Source organism: Elgaria multicarinata, chromosome 23, assembly GCF_023053635.1.
Source record: "Elgaria multicarinata webbii isolate HBS135686 ecotype San Diego chromosome 23, rElgMul1.1.pri, whole genome shotgun sequence".
NCBI lineage: Eukaryota > Metazoa > Chordata > Lepidosauria > Squamata > Anguidae > Elgaria > Elgaria multicarinata.
In genome coordinates, this window is record NC_086193.1 from 1,041,744 (window position 1) to 1,057,555 (window position 15,812).

At 51.0% G+C, this 15,812-nt stretch overlaps 2 protein-coding genes across 2 annotated transcripts; both read right to left on the bottom strand.

The window, feature by feature from the left end:
* Window positions 1-1,025: 1,025 nt before the first annotated feature.
* Window positions 1,026-4,614, bottom strand: LOC134413170 (potassium voltage-gated channel subfamily V member 2-like). Its single transcript, XM_063147298.1, has 2 exons — window positions 3,364-4,614; window positions 1,026-1,583 (listed from the first exon to the last, which is right to left on the bottom strand). Exons 1-2 carry the CDS (start codon window positions 4,612-4,614, stop codon window positions 1,026-1,028), a joined length of 1,809 nt encoding a protein of 602 aa, XP_063003368.1.
* Window positions 4,615-5,945: 1,331 nt separating this feature from the next.
* LOC134412975 (sortilin-related receptor-like) lies at window positions 5,946-14,555 on the bottom strand. The gene is made up of 6 exons (XM_063146983.1): window positions 14,449-14,555; window positions 11,654-12,022; window positions 10,382-10,456; window positions 10,175-10,249; window positions 8,341-8,477; window positions 5,946-7,524 (listed from the first exon to the last, which is right to left on the bottom strand). The coding sequence occupies exons 1-6, from the start codon at window positions 14,483-14,485 to the stop codon at window positions 7,498-7,500; spliced, it is 720 nt and encodes a 239-aa protein (XP_063003053.1). The 5' UTR covers window positions 14,486-14,555; the 3' UTR covers window positions 5,946-7,497.
* Window positions 14,556-15,812: the final 1,257 nt, after the last annotated feature.

A 15,812-nucleotide genomic window follows, 5' to 3' on the forward strand; every position in this document is an offset into this window, starting at 1 on the left:
AATTAGACTGCAGCGGGTAGCTGGATGGGTAACCGCTCGCTATCACAACTCATAACCCTGGGAGAGACCACATATGGACCAGAGGAGAAACAGTTTCATCCTTGATCTGGTTTCTAATCCATGTCTCTCAAACCAGTTTAACAGAATCAGATGGCTACTCCAAGTAGAAGGCATACTTGCGGTATCAACGGGGCTCCAGTCCTGAATGTCCTCCTGCGCCCTGTGACACCACTGGCAAAGTTACCTGTGACCACAATCCGAGTTAAGGTAACAACAACCATCCCCCCAAAAACATCAATTAATTAGCCCAAGGCCAGAAAAACAGAAGCCCAACTGTACCGGTTGCCCAAATCTCATCATCCCCTCGCCCAAGCCTGGCGAAGTCGGAGAACTCCAGCTTTTGGGTCCCTCAATTCAGGCCCTTGGGTCTGTTTCTGGTTACGGCTCTGTAACCTTTCCGCCGGCGCGCACGGTGGGTCCAGGTGTGGCCATGCTCAGTGCTCGCCGTTTCACGGCTCCTTCGCCAGTCTTTTCCCCCCTTCCTGCCCAAAATCAATTAAGAAAGAAAGGGCAGACAAACCGCGCTGTGCCTTCGAGCTGTGAGCGCCAGGACCCCTCCGCCATACCGAGAACCAGACGGTGAACCGTTCCAGCCCGATTTAGGGGCTTTTGGTTGCGCGATTGTCAAAGGCGGGATTTTACAGAGGGGCGGTCAAAAAATTCTTCCTCTTGCAACCACTTTTTTCTCCATTCGGTAGAGCTGCACCCTCCCTCCGTTGTGAAATACCCACATTTTGGAAAAGGGTACAAGTTCCTGGAGCTTTTCGCCAACCATGGGATCCTTCTTCCCTTCCTAGATCCATTGATTTGACAGTATTTCCTGGATTTAGAACTGGGGGGGGATCATGGAGGATCGGCGCCCTGATGGCAACTTCACCTGCCTGCATTTGTCGAGAGACGGAAAAGGTGCGTCGGCGGCCAACGCAGGCAATACGCATCCTGCGCGAGCTGGGAAAGGCTTTAGGCTACTGGCCAGACTGCCGGGCTTGGGGGAATGAACGTGGCGACGGCTGAGGGGTGGCATGGCCAGAAAGTGGCAGGAGGTGGGTGGCGGGATTCTCCAGGCGGTGCCGAGGGCCTTGCGGGTGGGAAGCGAGGTGGTCGGGGCAATGGGCAGAGGGACGAGGGGAACGCAGGGTGCCGTGCCCCGGCTGGTGTGTGACGGGATGCTCCGTGCGGACGGGCATGTAGCCGTGGTGAGTGCCGGGCTGGCCGGAGAGGTGATAGCCCGGGCCTGGGTGCGAGGCTGGCTGGCCGGCCACGATGTACTCCGCACAGCAGCACTCCTGGAACTTCCTCCAGGCCCGGCCCTTCAGGTTGAGTTTGCGGGAGAGCTTGAGCGAGATGGTGGTCTCGTTCTCGTGCGACTTCAGCTTGGCGTAGTAGTCGGAGAACTTGTTGTAGAGGATGGAAATGGGCATCCCGTTCAAGATGATGCCGAAGGAGATGCAGCCGAAGGCCACCATCCGGCCGAGCAGGGTGTCCGGCACCGTGTCCCCATAGCCCACGGTGGAGAGGCTGACCTGAGAGGAGACACGGAAGCGGGGCACAGAGGCGGGAGAGAGGTGAGAAGGGCCCCGATGATACACAGGCATCAAGCAAACTCAGACGCATTCGCACACGTGTCTGGCTTTGACCCTCCAGCTCCCGAGAGCTGGGGATGGATGTCCCTGCTCTGGATGTCCCTGGCTACGCAAAGTCCTTTCCTGCCTTACCCAGGACTGTCCCATGCAAAGCTGGGACAAGCACTGAGCTATCTCCTCCATCATCATCATCATCATCAAGGATTAAGGTCTACAAAGGCAAGGTAATAAACTCAGGACTAGAAGTCTGGAGTTTTTCTTTTGGAAATAGGTATCTGAGAGGAATACTGTCATTCCTCCTGGTTTAGGGTGCTTAAATTTTATTTTTCTAGCTAAGTTCCATTTCTTCAGAGTGGGACCAGTACTTCCTGTTTTGAGGGGAAAGAGCATAAAAGACGGAGAGAGCCGGACTGGAGACAGCCAGAGAAAGACCATAGAATCATAGAATAGCAGAGTTGGAAGGGGCCTACAAGGCCATCAAGTCCAACCCCCTGCTCAATGCAGGAATCCACCCTAAAGCATCCCCGACAGACGGTTGTCCAGCTGCCTCTTGAAGGCCTCTAGTGTGGGAGAGCCCACCACCTCCCTAGGTCACTGGTTCCATTGTTGTACTGCTCTAACAGTCAGGAAGTTTTTCCTGATGTCCAGCTGGAATCTGGCTTCCTTTAACTTGAGCCCGTTATTCCGTGTCCTGCACTCTGGGAGGATGGAGAAGAGACCCTGGCCCTCCTCTGTGTGACAACCTTTTAAGTATTTGAAGAGTGCTCTCATGTCTCCCCTCAATCTTCTCTTCTCCAGGCTAAACATGCCCAGTTCTTTCAGTCTCTCTTTATAGGGCTTTGTTGAAGAGACCAGACCCAGGGTCAACCAGAGCACAAGGAAGGAGCAGAAAGATGCAGCTTGAAGAAGTCTAAGTGCAGCATAGGGTAAAAGAACGTGTGTTTTTGCAAATCTTATTTTCGTTTAATGCTTTTTGTAGCACTCAGCTCTATTGACTAAATACTTTTAGTTATAATTTGCTTGTTTTACTTTATTAGCAAACTGTGACATACAATGTAGACATCTTGTACTACAATGGTGATCCAAGGACACTATAATGGTGGTCCAAGAAGATACCCTGTACTACAATGGTGGTCCTAGAAGACATTTTGGGCTACAGTGGTGGTCCAAGAAGACCACAATAGTGGTTCTAGAAGACATCGTATACTACAATGATGGTCCTAGAAGACATCTTGGGCTACAGTGGTGGTCCAAGAAGACCACAATGGTGGTTCTAGAAGACATCGTGTACTATAGTGACGGTCCTAGAAGACATCTTGGGCTACAGTGGTGGTCCAAGAAGACCACAATAGTGGTTCTAGAAGACATCGTATACTACAATGATGGTCCTAGAAGACATCTTGGGCTACAATGGTGATCCAAGGACACTATAATGGTGGTCCAAGAAGATACCTTGTACTACAATGGTGGTCCTAGAAGACATCTTGGGCTACAATGGTGGCCCAAGAAGACATCAATGGTGGACCAAGAACACTCTAATGGTGTCCCATGGAGACATATTTATTTATTGCATTTCTATACCGCCCAATAGCTGAAGCTCTCATGGGGCTACAATGGGGGTTCCAAGAAGACACCTTGGACTACAACGGTGGTCCAGGATATCTGGAGGGCATCCGATTGGCTGGCCCCAACGACGATAAAGGGATGGGGGCTCACTTACCGCTGCCCACCACCAGGCGTCAGGGATGCTGGTGAAGTTGGTGCCGGGGACGTCGTGCTCCACCGAGTGCATCAGGGCGGAGAAGGTGAAGACGCCCATGGCGATGAAGAGCAGGAGGCAGCAGACCTGCTGGTAGCACTGCCGGATGGTGAAGCCGAAGGCCCGCAGCCCCGTGGAGTGCCGGGCCAGCTTGAGGATGCGGAAGATGCGCATGAGCTTGATGAGCTTGAGGACTTTGCCCAGCTTCCCCACGCTGCGCATCTTGTGTAGCTCCTCGTGGTACTCGGTGTCGCTCTCGCCCAGGTTCTCGAAGAGGAGCTGGATGTAGAACGGCATGATGGCCACCAGGTCGATGGCGCTGAAGGCCGCCCGCAGGAACTGCTGCAAGGTGGAGGTGGAGACGAGGCGCATGAGGTACTCCAGGGTGAAGAAGATGGCGCAGACGGTCTCCAGTTGCTGCATGCACTTCTTGCTGGATTTGTGCTGCATCTCCTCCACCGTGCTAAGGGTCATGCCCACGATGGAGATGAGGACGAAGACGCTGGACATGATGGCGATGATCTTGGCGGGGATGGAGGAGTACGGGTTCTCGATCAGGTTCCAGATGGCCTTGCGGACGTTCCCGAGGAACTTGCCCTCAAAGTGCTCCTCCCTCTCCACCGGCTCCAGCTCAGCTTCCAGCATGCGCTGGACCTTCAGGTACTCGGCCAGCTCGTCCTGCTTCTCCTCGAAGAGGATGCGGCAGCACCGCTGGGCGTACTTCAGGTGTACCCCCCAGTACTCAATCTCCTCCATGAAGTTGGACGGGCACAACTCCTCCATGATCCACATGACGCCGCTGCGGTAGAAGTGGAAGACGTAGTGGAAGATGAGCGGGTCGCGGTCGAAGAAATACTCGTTCTTGGGCACCGAGTAATCGTCGCAGAGTCCTAGCTTCTGCATGGGGTCCGTGGAGATGGCCAGCTGCCCGATCCGGGTGACGGGGTACTTCGCGGCGACCTTACGCGCAATTTGGAAGCACTTCCCTCCCACGTTGAGGTTCAAGAAGTACCGGTTCTGCCGGGGCGGGACGCTGTGGCCCTCCGGGTTCCCGTCGGCGATATTGTGCATAGAACCCCATCGCTTGACGAGACGCTCCTGAGCGAAGGGGATGAACACAGCTTCCTCTTCGCGAGTCAAGCAACACTTCTGGTAGTCCCCGATTTTCAAGTTGGCGGAGAGGCTCGCCTGCCTCTTCAGGGGCCGCCTCATTGCTGTTCCCAGCACGGTACGTCTGGGGGAGCCGCGGTTCCCTCCCCGTTCGGTGGGGCAGGGCGAGACTCACAGGCGTGCAAAATCTGGGCGCCTTCCTAACAGCTACCGAAGCATGGACACCACCTGAGCTCATGTGCTGTCAACCTGCCGAGCTTTTCGCAAAGCCGGCGGCTTCTCAGACTGTGGCACCGGACGTCGCCGGGAGCGGCTATGCGGGAGCTTCTTAAAATGTTAATAGGATTAGGAGGTTGGCCTTTCAAGTGAAGAAGCTATTTCTGGAGGTCCGGCCTTCGTTGGCTTTATCTTTCCGACCACCCCCCGCCCTGCGCAATATTAGGACACTCTCTCAAAAGCTTTCCTAACCTGGCGTCTGTACGTCCCCGGTTGAACTACAATTCCCATCCTTTCCAGGGGATGATAGGGGGTGTAGTCAGCCCATCCGCAAGGCACTGGGTTGGGGAAGACCGACGGAGGGGATTTCTCTAGAGCGTGTTGAGTCCACAAAAGCTTATCGTTACAAACTAAAAAAAAACAACACCCAGTGAACCACAGGAGACAAATCCCTCTCTGTTGTGTTTTGACAGCCTCTCAGGTGGGCCTATCCAAACTGGGGCAGGGGTATGACAGCTTTGGGGTTCCACAGGTCTCTACTCTACGAAGATCTCCCAAGATACTCAAAAGCTGGCATGTTCCTACCCCGTCCAACTCAGACCAACAATGTTGGCTGACGTTTTCACTCGCTTTTGGCCAAATTGGCCTGGGGGGAAATATGGCACCTGCATCCCAACACATCTGGAATGCACCAGATTATGTTCACCTTGCCGCTTCTTGCTTGCGCTCCGGGAATGGAAGCGGCGCTGGGCACTCCCAAAATTTTCTGGGTGGCCCTTTAACTGCTTGGCGGAGGGACCGAGAAGACTATGACAACGTCCAAGTTAAAGAGAGGCGTGCGGAAGACCGAGTTCCAGTCTCCGTTGAGAGCTGCTGATACGGACAAGGTGAGTACTCTACCCCAGACCGGAAGAAAAGCTACCGAGGTCAAAGTAGCAGTCTGGTGTAGTGGGTTGAGCAAGTCCAAGGAAAAGAGCAGGATAGAACCGTCTTTGGCCTCAACACGGACGGTTCGCCCTCTCTCGGAGCAGCCTACCTCACCAGGTCGTTGTAAGCAGAAGACGGCAGTGTGAGGACAAGGCGGGAAGAGGAGGCTAAGGGAACTTCCGCGGAAGGAAGCCAGCATTCAAGTTATTTATTTGCTTAATGAATTAAAGAGGCTGCAATGAGGCCAAGCACCAACTTATATAAATAAGGCCAGCTTTATTGGGCAAAACGGAAGAGCAACGAGACAACAGGCAGGCAACCAAAAGGTTGTTTGGAAGAGGAGAAAATGTTCTTTTTAATCCTGTATGGTTTCAGAGAGGTGTTCTGTGTCAACGGTTCCGGAGCGGGGTTCTCGAAGACGGACAGAGACGGCGTTTTAGAAAGACCCTGAAAACCACTACAGTGCCCTGGACATGGGTTGTACGGCTCCTGCCAAATCCCCCTCCGCCCCGGGTCAGCATAGCTAATCTGGTAGGGCAGATGCGGCGATGCCCACGGAGGTCACTGGGTGAGGGAGGAGCTTAAAGCAGCAATAGCTACTGGGATAACTGGGTGCAATGCAGAAGGTCTCTCCACGACCTCCAGATCAGTGAGCGGATTCCCTCGGCCACGGCATTAGCGTGGCTGGGGGAATCTGTGCACTTCCCCCAGGCCCAGAAAGCACACCCGCCCACCTCTCCAACGTTAGCAATTGTGGGGGGACATGCACAACGCCCAACGAAGCCCTCAAGGCAAAACAGCGGTGCGTACGGCGGACACTTTGTTTGCACGCAGCGGCACACCCAAAATCAGGATTTCTGGAAGGTGCTCCCAAAGCCGGCTTTTTTTATTTTTTGCCATGAGAGTACGCCATACAAAACAGACGTGGTATATGATTGGCTCGTGGCAATTGCCTTCCGTGGCTTTTTGCTACCATAGAGGGAAGGAAAGACAGGAAATAAAAAGAGACGGGAACTCCAACAAAACAGAAACTTGCCCAATAGAAACGTCGCTCGGGGCGAACAGAAATTCAGTTTGAGTTCTTGCAAAGCAGCTCAAGAAACTGAATTTCTTGTACCAGCAGGAGCCGATTTACTAATTTATTCTCGCTTCCTATATATCTGCAAAGCCGTTTGGGGGCTTGGACCCTTCTCTCGTGCGCGGGCTTTACGGAAGCCGGGACTTTAAGGTGTTGGACTCAAAGCCACAAGGAGATCAAGAACCGGGAGCACCGAAAGAAATATGTGGGACACCGAGAACATGGGGACGGAACCAAAGAGCCCGGTGCTGCAGATGTTGCTCCCGGGTAAGCAGGAAAACGAACGGCAGCGCGTAAGCTATGGGGAGCGTGCCCCCACCACTCTGAAATGTTAAGGAGCTGGAATTGAAATGAAAAAGGGAACTTAAAACGGCAGCAGCACGTTTGCACAACAAGAGAAAGGTCTGTGGAGTGCAAAGAAAGTGGAACCAGGGGAGGCCCATGAAGGACACAAGTGCAGCATCTGCACGGCCCCTTCGGACCGGCAGCAGGGAAGTCCGTCCCGAGGAAGAGGTTATCCTTTTTTACTTCAATATGCATCTTAAGTTCTTGATCGAGGGCATCTACTGGGATTCTTCATGTGACAAAGGCCGCTCCGCTGAGTTCATGCACGTGAAATCGGACCGTTCTTGATTCTCTGATAGCAGGGGACACACACCCCCTCCAGATTCTTCAATGGTTCCAAGCACAGCGGCCACCTGATCGCCAACCGTCTTGAGCAAACGTTCCTGGGAGTGGGAAGTGAGGTCTGGGTTGTGGCCGGGTCACACTTCGTAGCAACGGGAAGCTCCCTGCAACAAAAGAACCAGATGAGCCCACAGAGGTTCCGGCGATGCCACGCCGGCAACTCAGGCTTTAAAGAGAGAGTGACCTTATGGAAAAGAGGACCGGGCTCCTGCATCTTTAACGGCGGCATAGAAAAGGGAATTTCAGCAGGTGTCCTTCGTATGCATGCAGCACCTGGTGAAAGTTCCCTCATCACAACCGTTAAAGCTGCCCTCTTTTGAATCTGGTCACGCTGGGCCGCTTTAACGGTTGTGATGAAGAGGGGATTTCGCCAGGTGCTGCATGCATACGAAGGACACCTGCTGAAATTCCCTTTTCTATGCCACCGTTAAAGATTAAAGGTTGAAGCCGGCGCCGGACCGCAACGGAGGCAGGTAAGTGGGAGGGGGCTTACCTGGCTCCACCACCGCCGCAATCCGTGCAGCAACGGTGGCAAAGCCAGGTAAGGGGGCGGGGGGATTATTCGGCCCCCATTTTGCCCTCCCCTTCCCCACTTCCCTGCCTCCGCCGCCCACCACGGAAGCAAGTAAGTAGGGAAAGGGGGGGCAAAATGTCAATCTGCCCCTCCAGATCTCGCTCCGCGGAGCAGGGGAGGGTCGGATCGGGCCGTGAAGCAGTTCGGGGGGGGGTCCGTGCACAGCCCTAATAAACAGCAGCATCGGAGGCAGGTTGCTCGCCTCGAGGAGCTTACAAATCCAACTCCAGCAGCGGGGGAAGACGCAGAAGGAAAGGAGAGGCAGGCTTCGCCACGGGCGCTTGCTCCCAGCCAGGGCAAGGTGCCACATCGGAATCGAAAGATCAGATCCCCGCCCGAGCCGTACCTCTTGGGAAGGGAGGGAGGCCTCCTCTAGCATCAGCTGCTGCGTGGCTTTATCCAGCTTGAAGTCTGCAAGGAACAGCTTCGTTTTGAAATGGAAGCAGGTCACAGTGACGACAACGGCTGCAAAGGCCATAAGCACTAGAGAACCAAAGGCAGGCAGAGAGAGGCTCAGTTCAGACAACACGTGAGTCCACGCAGTGGGAAAACTCCACTCAAGGGCTGAGTTCCTAGGGGCTGCTCCCCACAAGACAGGTTCTAACTCCGCCGTTGCGGGAACGTGGGCTACCGTGGAGTTGCGTAAAATTCATCGCGGCGTTTGATTGACAGTTCCTCCCCCGTGATGGTATCCCATCGGCCATTGCTGCCAAAAAAAAACCCCAATCCCGGCGGCTCTCCTAGAGCGGCGCTCGCTGCTTTCGCCACTCTTGCCAGGGAACTCTGTAGCCAGTGGGAAAAGTCAACGCAACGCAATGGAAAACTCCACGGAGTTGTGCAGGAACTCTCCGCTGCACAGCGTGGATATTCTGCATGGAGCGTTTCCCTAAAAAAAAAAAAAAAAACTCCACTGTTGCGTGGAGTTTTCCCGCCAGACAACACATTTCATAGAATCATAGAAAAGCAGAGTTGGAAGGGGCCTACAAGGCCATCTAGTCCAACCCCCTGCTCAATGCAGGAATCCACCCTAAAGCATAACAGACGGATGCTTGTCCAGCTGCCTCTTGAAGGCCTCTAGTGTGGGAGAGCCCACAAGCTCCCTAGATAACTGATTCCATTGTCGTACTGCTCTAACAGTCAGGAAGTTTTTCCTGATGTCCAGCCGGAATCTGGCTTCCTTTAACTTGAGCCCGTTATTCCGTGTCCTGCACTCTGGGAGGATCGAGAAGAGATCCTGGCCCTCCTCTGTGTGGCAACCTTTCAAGTATTTGAGGAGTGCTCTCATGTCTCCCCTCAATCTTCTCTTCTCCAGGCTAAACATGCCCAGTTCTTTCAGTCTCTCTTCATAGGGCTTTGTTTCCAGACCCCTGATCATCCTGGTTGCCCTCCTCTAAACACGCTCCAGCTTGTCTGCATCCTTCTTGAATTGTGGAGCCCAGAACTGGACGCAATACTCTAGATGAGGCCTAACCAGGGCCGAATAGAGAGGAACCAGCACCTCACGTGATTTGGAAGCTATACTTCTATTAATGCAGTCCAAAATAGCATTTGCCTTTCTTGCAGCCCTATCGCACTGTTGGCTCCTATTCAGCTTGCGATTTCTCAACGGTGGTGCAAAAACTCCGTGAAGTTCTAAAACCAGCGTTGAGAAACGTGTTGTCTGAACTGAGCCAGAGAGAGAGAGAGAAATGTTAACTTCTGGCTTTGGGTGTTCTCTCTAGAGCAACCATTACAGACTTCTGCTTATAGATGGGGCGTGGGTTTCTTTGCCCTTGGGCTGCCAACTCTGACCCAGTTAATGCTAGCTACGACCATGGCTTCAATCCTAAGACACTAGGGCAGAGGCACAGAGTGTAAAAAGTGTAAAATGCCACCCCTTCAGGCTGCGTTACTGGCAGTACAAAAGCTTTAAAGCTAAAATACACTCGTATTTTCAGTGTTTTGGCCTGGAGTTTCCCGAAAACCGAATTCTGAAAGAGATTCAACCGCCGCGTACTTGGGAGCAAGCCTGATTGAACACAGTGAGATTTACTTCCAAGTAACCACACACAAGGCAGCCTTGCAAATCCAACTGAAAGACGGATGAGATTCGGCTGACGCGCTCCACCAATCTGGTTTGACATTTTTCATGATTAACTGGGCCAGACCTGGGATCTGGGAGTTTTCCCGTTGCTACTCACTGAAGAGGGTCGTTAACAAAATCTCGGACATCACAGTTCCTTTTTCGTAATTAATTTCCGGGGCAACCGTGCCGTCTGAGAAAGGCAGAAGAGAAGAAAAAGAAAGTGAACATCAAATAAAAAACATACACACATGATTAATTCATACACATGATTAATTTCATGATTAACTGGGCCAGATCTGGGAGTTTTGCCATTGCTACTCACTGAAGAGGGTCGTTAACAAGTTCTCAGGCATCACAGTTTCTGTATCATAATTAATTTCCGGGGTGGACGTGCCATCTGAGAAAGGCAGAGGAGAAAAAAAGAAAGTGGATGTTAAATATAATATATACACACACGTATGGGCACGCTCATTACATTATGCTGTCAGCTGCATCTTGCAGGTAAATAAAAAGATATTTCTTATTTTTTACAGGAAAAATAAAATACCTCCCCCCTTTTTTTTAGAGCACCAACCAAAAACAAAATCACAGCAGAAACATAATGAAGGTTATGTTTTTCGTATCCTGGGTTTGGGATTGTGACAGAGAACTCTGAATAAAAGCCTTTGTATCGGGACCTGCCTGCACTCTGCTTGTTCTCGGCCTCGAGAATTTCCCTGACAATTTGGTGTCAGAAGTGGGATTTGAACCCACGCCTCCATTCGGAGACATCATCCCGGCCCTTTGAATGCAGAGCGAATTACAAATCAGTAAGGAAGAGTAATAATAATAATAATTACAGAAGTATAGGTGAGGCAGCGTGCTGGAGAGAGCCAGTATTTATGGCGTAAGATGAGGGCAAAGGTACCAGTGATGAAAAGGAGAAAAGGAAGGTGTTCGAGTTAAATAAAACAGAAATCTGCCACTATTGGAGCGCCCCCTCCCAAAAAAATGTTGATATTTTGAAATTGTTTAAATAATCAAATGTATATTTTACAAAGAATGGGTGTAGTTAAAGATTGAAAGTAGAGAAATGCAGCAGCAAATTAGGCAGGTGTCTGTAATGAAGGCAAGAAACACCTGAGTTAATTGATGTCAGTTTGCTAACAGTTTAAAAAGCGAGTGTCTTAAACAGTTGGTAGGAGGGGGTCGGAAGGAGGAAAAGAATTGTCGAAAGGAATATTGCTGCAGAAAAGGAGTTGGAAGCAAGGTTGCTGATACCACATCGTTTTGGCTGGCACGGGAGGAAAGCTTCAAAGCAAAAGGTCTGAAAACTGAAACTCCCAGAGACTAATTGCTGGTAGGAAAGATTGTTTAAAAATTCTCAGAAGAAAGGAAGAAGAATGCAATCTGAATATGCAATGAAATGAATTGTATGTTGTTCTATTGCCAATGCTGAAAAAGTAAAGCTGTACTCCTATTAACCTACTTGGTGTAAGAACTGATCTTTACAGCAGCGGGCGGCAGTAAGCTTGAATCCGCTGCCTCCTTCCTCTCGGGTGAGGAAAGAGTATAAACACAACACAACAAAAAATAGGTGTTTCTGCCTCCCCACCTGTGTGGTTGGCTTTTGGCAGTACCGAAGGCACAAGGGGCAAATCCGAGTTGCACCCCCATTCGTCTCGGCCATCTAAACAGTCCGCATGGCCGTCGCACACCCACGCCAGGGTGAAACAGGCGGTGTCCGGCGCACACCGGAAGGCGTCCTTTCCGCACGTTGGCTGAGGCAGGGCTGGCGGGTGCGGGCAGGCGGGTGCGGACTCGTCGGAACCGTCCGGGCAATCCGGGTGGCCGTCGCAGAACCGCTCCCAAGGCAGGCACGGTCCTCCGCCTGCACACAGCCGACCGCGGCGTCCGCATGAGATGTTTCCATCGTGACAGCCGCGCTTGCCGTGGTCGTCCCCGCAGTCCGGTTGTGCCTTTGCTTGATATGGAAATAAAGCAGATAAATTTGGAAATAAAGCAAATTTACAATCAAGGAGGTGCTTGTACAAGGGAGCACCCCATATCTGATCCCAAGAAGAAAGGCTCCATAAGTCTGCTTATGATACAATCAAATGCAGGTGGGTTGTTTTTTTTTGGAGGGGAGCGTTCTAGAAAAGATCCCTTAGGAGAATGCAAAGGAGTTTTTCTCTGCAGAACACAAACTCCGGTGTGTCCCGGTTGACCTTGAACGCAGTACCCAGCCTTCCTCAACCCGGGGCGCGCCAGATGTGTTGGACTGCATCTCCCAGAATGCCCCAGCCAGCTGGCTGGGGCATTCTGGGAGATGCAGTCCAACACATCTGGAGCGCCCCGGGTTGAGGAAGGCTGCTTTAGATCCTTTTCACAGCACAAAGGTCACCATCTTAAACAAGGGAACCTCACGACACATGGCTCATTCTATGCATGTTTAATGTGCAAACCACATTAAACATACTAGCATTAACTGTGGCTCAACAAAACACAGGATCGGGTTGCTAAGAATGCCACAACCTGCTTTTCCTAGCCGTGTTTCCGATCCTTAGAGGTTAAATCAATGGCTCACGATGCATTGCTTATTTTCACGGGGAAAGTAAAACAATACTTTCAATTAGGACCAAGCTTATATTTTCATATGGCGTTTTTCTGAAGGGCTGAACACGACTGTACTTGGGTGTGCGCGCGGGGTTGGATCCTGATTTTAACGGAGGACAAAGATCAAGTCAACTTTAAAATGCCGTAGCAGATTATGTGCACAAGCTAAGCGCTTTTTGGCAGGAAGGAAAATCAGCCGACTGTACTAATGAACACTGACGTTCAGAAGAGTCTTATTTATATAGGAACATGCCAACGGCTAGTGCAGAGCAGTGATGGTGCGTGTGCGTGTGTGTGTGTCGCACCAGAAAACAGGAGACCTGCGTTCAAATCCCCCCAACCCCGTGACTCTATCGGCCCCATCCACCTAACAGGGATGTCGTGGAGATAAAATGAGCAAGGGATCAGGGCCACATACACCGCCTTGACCTACTCAAAGGAAAGACAGTGTACAAAAGCAACCCGATAAATAACATAGCCGAATATCAAACAGATAGAAAGCAAATTTAAAATGCTATAAAACAACAATAATTTATTATTATTATTTATTTATATAGCACCATCAATGTACATTTGCTGTAGCTGCTATGTTTTTTATTGTATTTTAATTTATTTTGCTAGTTTAATCATTTTTAGTTGTTTCTGTAAGGCACCTAGAGTGCCATTCTTTGGTACAAATAAAACAAATAATAAATTTTATTATTTTTGACGCGCCCAGAGAGCTCCGGCTATTGGGCGGTATAGAAATGTAATAAATACATAAACAAATAAATAAATCAACCCTATCATAGTGCTGAGTGTGTGTCTGTGTGTGCAGTTTTTTTATTCTTTTGTAAACCGCTTTTGAGATCAGTTTCAAATGAGAAGTGGTATATAAATATCGCTGGTAAATATTTATAAATGCTGGTATTTGTTTGTTAGCCCTGTGAGGCAGCTCTATACAAATGTTTAGTAGCCATATTTATACAGCGTGGGCTCCAGGTTGAGGGTCAATGTCATTCATCTGCCGCTTGGTGCAGCGGAGTGGCGAGACCCGAGTTCAAATCCTGCCACAGCCATTCTGGCCTCCACAGGGCTGTTTGTGAGGATAATGCCGCCGGGGTTGAACCATGAGCTCCTTGTTGGAAAAGCAGGGTTGTTGTTGTTGTTGTTTTTAAAATGTAATTAATAAACAAATTACTTCTCTTTCTCACTACAAATGTAAATATTTAAATTTTAAAATATTTTTAAAACTGAATTTTTTTTTTAATTTGAAATGATAAATTAGATGCCCCCCCCGCTCATTCTCTCCTTGTGACCCGTTATTTATTTATTTTATTTTTATTTTTATTTTTATTATTATTATTATTATTATTTATTTATTTATTTATATAGCGCCATCAATGTACATGGTGCTGTACAGAGTAAAACAATAAAAATAGTATTAATTATTATAAATTAATAAAAATTTATTTTATTAATTTTTCCACCAAATCAAACTTTTGTCGGGCTGCTGTTGGCCCCGCCTAGAGGTAGGCCCCGCCTCCATGGCAACCAGGGAGAGGCCCCGCCCACTCCCTGGGCCGCGTGAGGGTAGGGGCGGAGCTAAGAAAGGGGGCGCTGGCGGCGGGGGCGGCCAATCAGGGCGCGCGGGGAGCAGCCCGCCAATCGCCGCCGCTTGAGGGCGGAGCAAGGGAGGAGCTCGACCAATCGGCGCCGCCGGGGGGCGTGGCAAGGAAACTCCAACGAACCCACGTGCGGAGCGCGTCCCCCCTCCCCTCCGGCCTCACACCTTCCGGTGCTCACCTGGCTCACCTGTCAGCAGCAGGGAGAGGAGAAGGAGCCGTTGCATGTCGTCCTCACCGCTGCCGCCGCTCTGAATGACCGCTGTGCCTGCATGCAGCTGCCCGGGTTATATACTGCGCATGCGCTCAGAAGCACCCCGTCTGCGCAGGCGCACGAAGCGGATTCTCCCTCCTCTGCTCCGGAGCGGCGCATGCGCACACCTGGCAGCTTGCGATTCCCGTCTCCCAGCCACGTCCTATTAAGGGGCTTTGGAAGGCGTGCCGAGGGCGCATGCGCAGAGAGCCGCTGCCCTTCGCAGCACGTGGGAAGCGCATCTGCAGCTTTACCTGGCGAGTAGAACCGAAATGCAGGCCGGGGAATATATTATAATGCCTTTCCGTATTGCTTTCTGGTGTTTATAGGGGAGCCATCACTGCGCATGCGTGGAAGAGGGCAGGTCCCTGCCCCAAGGAGATTGCAAATGGAGAAAAAAAAATCATAAGCAGTAGAAACAGCCAGTGAATCCAGTTTGGATTTAGGCCAGAACTGTAAAAGAGCGATTCAAGGTGCAGACCCCCCCACCCCCAAATAAGTTCAGTACCTTGGCTAGTTCCGTAAGAGTTCTGATTTATTTTTATTTATTTAAGCAGTTTTATGCTGCCATTCGGCCAAAAAAGGCTCTAACGGCGGCTTACAAAAGTATTTCTTGACAGAAACCCAGAATCGATTCACAGTCGCACCAAGATCGGAGCTACCGGTCCTCACTGGAAACCGCAGAGGACCGGAGAGGCGGGGAACGATACATTTCTGGGCAAGGACAGGACCCTGCCCCAAGGAGACTGCAAATCTAAAATCCCACGCAGGAGGGCAAGAGGGGAGGCCTGCTGCATTTATTTTCAGTTTATTTATAGCAATTTCACCGATACCCCGCCTTTCATCCAGCACAGAACTCAAAAGACGCCACCGCAGCAACTGCTTTTTGCCTGCTGGTAAGCGGGATTACGACGGGGTAGAGAGAGGGGAGGAAGCATGAGCTGAGCCGTGGCTTTACCAGCCCTGGCACCGGGCCCGGCCCTCCGCGCTCAGAGGCCTTTGCCCTACAGTCATGACCGTGAAAGGCTGCAGCGCTTCGAACAGCAAGGAAAGAAGAGAAGAGGCTGGAACTGTGGCCTGCGTGGAGATCCCGGACGAGCTAAAGACCTTTCAATGTCCTCAGCGGGCGGGTCGTTGTCTTGAGACAGCTTTTAAAAGGGATTAGACAACAGCCCAGAAGGGCAATAGAGAAATACAATTTAAAAAAACAGATGTCAGCGGCTCCCTTAAGTTCCGTTCCCAGGGCAGATTAAGATCAAACGAGCTCTCGTTAGCATATGATGCTGTCAAGTGTCTATTTA

Bases quoted from the DNA above. Each gene is read 5' to 3' on its own strand.
- LOC134413170 (XM_063147298.1), bottom strand. From the start codon at position 4,614: ATGAGGCGGCCCCTGAAGAGGCAGGCGAGCCTCTCCGCCAACTTGAAA. The intron at 1,584-3,363 runs GTAAGTGAGCCC...GTCTCCTCTCAG, and splicing joins ACGCCTGGTGGTGGGCAGCG to GTCAGCCTCTCCACCGTGGG.
- LOC134412975 (XM_063146983.1), bottom strand. From the start codon at position 14,485: ATGCAACGGCTCCTTCTCCTCTCCCTGCTGCTGACAG. The intron at 12,023-14,448 runs GTGAGCCAGGTG...TTCCATATCAAG, and splicing joins CCTCTCCCTGCTGCTGACAG to CAAAGGCACAACCGGACTGC. The intron at 10,457-11,653 runs GTGGGGAGGCAG...TGCCTTTCTCAG, and splicing joins GCCAAAAGCCAACCACACAG to ATGGCACGTCCACCCCGGAA.